Source organism: Helianthus annuus, chromosome 3 (genome assembly GCF_002127325.2).
Source record: "Helianthus annuus cultivar XRQ/B chromosome 3, HanXRQr2.0-SUNRISE, whole genome shotgun sequence".
NCBI lineage: Eukaryota > Viridiplantae > Streptophyta > Magnoliopsida > Asterales > Asteraceae > Helianthus > Helianthus annuus.
In genome coordinates this window covers 145496785-145500284 of record NC_035435.2, presented here as the reverse complement: position 1 = coordinate 145500284, position 3500 = coordinate 145496785, and the positions used below count along the sequence as shown (strand labels likewise).

The 3500-nt window shown below is 40.5% G+C and overlaps 1 protein-coding gene across 1 annotated transcript; it reads left to right on the top strand.

Annotated features, from left to right (window-relative positions):
* The first annotated feature begins 1882 nt into the window (after positions 1–1882).
* LOC110932266 lies at positions 1883–3259 on the top strand. The gene has a single exon (XM_022175615.1). It carries the CDS (start codon positions 1883–1885, stop codon positions 3257–3259), a length of 1377 nt encoding a protein of 458 aa, XP_022031307.1.
* Positions 3260–3500: the final 241 nt, after the last annotated feature.

The following is a 3500-nucleotide window of genomic DNA, read 5'->3' as shown; positions in this document are numbered from 1 at the left end:
AAGCACACATGTCGAGTAGCCCCCGTATCGACCCACCAATCCTTGTTATTTTGCCCAACTATGTTCACTTCCGTGACCAAAATCGAGAGGTCCGTGACCATGGCAACAAGCTTATCGACTTCATCTACCATGTTCACTTGTTGAGCATTTTCCTTCTTCTTGGGAAGCTTGCATTCGCTAGCCTTGTGGCCTTGCTTTTGACAATTGTAACAAGTTCCAAGGAACTTCTTTTTCCCAACTCCCCCTTAGGACCAAGGTTGGAGCGTTTCCCATGACTTTTCTTTCCGCCTTTTCCACTGTTTTTTCCCTTTGAAGATTGGCCATGTTCAACAAGATTGGCCTTCACTGTTTCAGGACCATCAATCCGTTTCAAAGCCAATTTGTTATCTTCTTCAATAAGAAGACGAACAACGAGATCTTCAATGGTCATCTCCTTTCGCTTATGCTTGAGATAACTTGGTGGCAGTTTTTCAATCATTGCCGCAACTTGGAATGTCTCGCTGAGGACCATTCCTTCCGCATGAATATCATGAAGAATAACTTGCAATTCTTGGACTTGGCTCATGACAGTTTTGGCATCTATCATTTTAAAGTCCAAGAACTTAGCCACCACGAATTTCTTAGTGCCCTCATCTTCTGTTTTGTATTTGCGATCCAACGACTCCCATAATTCTTTGGCAGTCTTGGCTTTGCAATACACATTATACAATGTGTCCACCAAACCATTCAAGATAAAGTTGCGGCACAGGAAATCCGAATGATTCCAAGCATGCATCGCGCTCACAGTTTGAGCATCCATTTCCCCTTCATCAACATGGGGTTTAGGTTCAGTCAAGAACCTTGCCAGATTCAGCGTGGTCAGATAAAAGAACATCTTTTGCTGCCACTGTTTGAAATTCACACCATTGAATTTCTCTGGTTTTTCAGCATGTGAAACTGCATTAGGCAGTGGTGCAACCAGACCGGTAGTGACAGAAACAGCGGAAGTCATGACCGCAGAAACAGCACTGGTCATGACAGCAGAAACATCAGTAGTCATCGGCTGAGATTCCATTCTGAAAAGTAATATAATGCAGGAACAAATCAGTAATATAATCTGTTTAAGCTTGTTAGTAATCTGTATAAAATAACCAAACATAATCTGGATAGAAAATAAGAAAACCGAAGAAATAGTAAACGATTGAACCGGGCTTGTGTTTGACACAATCCCCTTAAACAGATTCGTCGTCTGTTCCCAGGGTACGCCGGTTCGAAACAGCACCGCGCGCTGCCGGACTTCAACACTTGCCTGAAAAGTAAACCGGAGAATGCTGCAGGGAGATCGAGAGAAGATATTGTATTTCGGTGTGTCAAACTGTGTTGGTCCGGTCTAGTTTTATAGTCACAGAACTCATAACTGAATTCTGGACATTATTGCACCGTTTTAAACTGATAATGGTCATTAGTATAGTTTTTAAAACTGATAATAAAAACCATTTAACACAATAATGTTCATCATAATACTGAATAATCATTTCAGTTTAAAACTCATTAACTAGCCTAACTGTTACAGTTTCTGAAGACTAAAAAAAAGTTAGTCAGTCACGAGTGCAAAAACCGTCTCCCGTGAGCCCGGGTTTTCGGAGCTGCATTCGTGTCCGCAGGACGTGCGGGCGTACACGAGTTCAACTAAATCCGGTTCCATTTTTTGCACCCCCCCTGCGCGCACGCGCGAGGGACTTGTGGTAAAACATGTCAATAAAGTGATATTTGTTAGGTAAATGTTTTACCTTATAAACACCCTTTTTCTTTGTCTCCACACCAATGTGGGACAAGTGTTTTACCAAGTGAGACTACCATTCACACACACCCAAATTCCAACATTGGAGACAGAGAGTGCATTATGAATTACTTGATATTAAATATAAGAGGAATTGGGGGTGTGGAGAAACCACTATGGATAAGCAAACTTGTGAAAGAAAACAATATTTCTTATCTCTGTATACAAGAAACTCAAGTCTCAAATGTCGATGCAATAACGATTGGTAGATATTGGGGTAAAGCGGACATGGAGTGGGATTCAGTTGATGCAAGAGGAAGGTCTGGGGGCTTAACATCGGTCTGGGATCCTGGGTTGTTTGCAAAGAAAAACGTAGTAAAACACGACTCGTTCTTATTAGTTAGCGGTATTTTGGCTGGCACTAATACAAAGGTTAATATCATTAACGTATATGCTCCGTGTGATGTTACGAGGAGAAGAGCATTATGGGAAGAATTGAAGACTATAAAGGAATCAACAAGAGAAGGCATTTGGATTATGGGGGGAGATTTTAATGAAGTTAGAGGGGAACATGAAAGAATGAACTCCAAATTCGACCATCATGGTGCCAGGATTTTCAACAATTTTATAGCAGAAGCTGGGCTAGTAGAATACCAGATGGGAGGATACAAATTCACACACATGTCGGACGATGGATCAAATCTCAGTAAAATCGATAGGATCCTTGTGTGCGAATCCTTCATGAATTGTTGGCCAACAGCTAGATTTGAAGCATTAACAAAACACGTATCGGATCATAGCCCACTTGCGTTATCTTGTGCTAATAAAGATTTTGGACCAATCTCGTTTAGATTTTATAATAGCTGGCTGGAAGATGAAGGACTAGAAGAAATAGTAAAGAAAGGCATAGAAGAAGCGACAACGGGTGGTAGCAACATGAAAGAAATGGCATATATATTAAAAAATCTGAAAACAGGTATAAAAGCATGGAGGAGGGCAGTGAAAATACGGGAGGAAAAAGAAGTATCGGAAGCAACAGAACAAGTAGAAAAGCTAGAAAAAATGGCGGAGTCTAGGACGCTTTCGGGTGTAGAGAAAGAATGCAGAGTGACAGGAAAATGGAAAATAAGAAACTATGAGAGGAAGAAACTTATGGACCTGAAACAAAAAGCAAAATTTAGATGGGCGAAGCTTGGCGATGAGAATTCTAAATTCTTTCACACTATTATAAACTGCAGGAAAGCAAGGAATAACATTAATGTATTGAAGGTGAACGGTAACATGACGTCGGATCCGAAGGAAATCAAGGCGGAAGTCAAAACCAAATTTATGTCCAGATTTGTGGAGCCACTTAAACATAGGCCGTCTTTGGATGGTAGAAATTTTAAAAAGATCTCAAAGGAACAAGCGTCAGCTCTTACAGAACGATTCTCTATCGAGGAAATAAAGAAAGCAGTATGGATGTGTGGAAGTGATAGGGCTCCAGGCCAGGCCCCCTGACGGTTTCTCTTTTAAGTTCATTAAAAGATTTTGGGACAAACTCGAGCAAAAATTCAGTGGCGTTTTAAGTGAATTTTATGAGAAAGCTTTTATAGAACGTGGATGTAATGCATCATTCATGGCGTTAATTCCTAAAGTAAAAGACCCTTTGTCCGTTGAAGAATTTAGACCGATCTCGTTGACTGTTGACTGGAGTGATTTATAAAGTGATTGCAAAAATATTAGCCATTAGAATTAAAAA

Coding starts and splice junctions, on each gene's coding strand:
- LOC110932266 (XM_022175615.1), top strand. CDS start 1,883: ATGAATTACTTGATATTAAATATAAGAGGAATTGGGGGTGTGGAGAAA.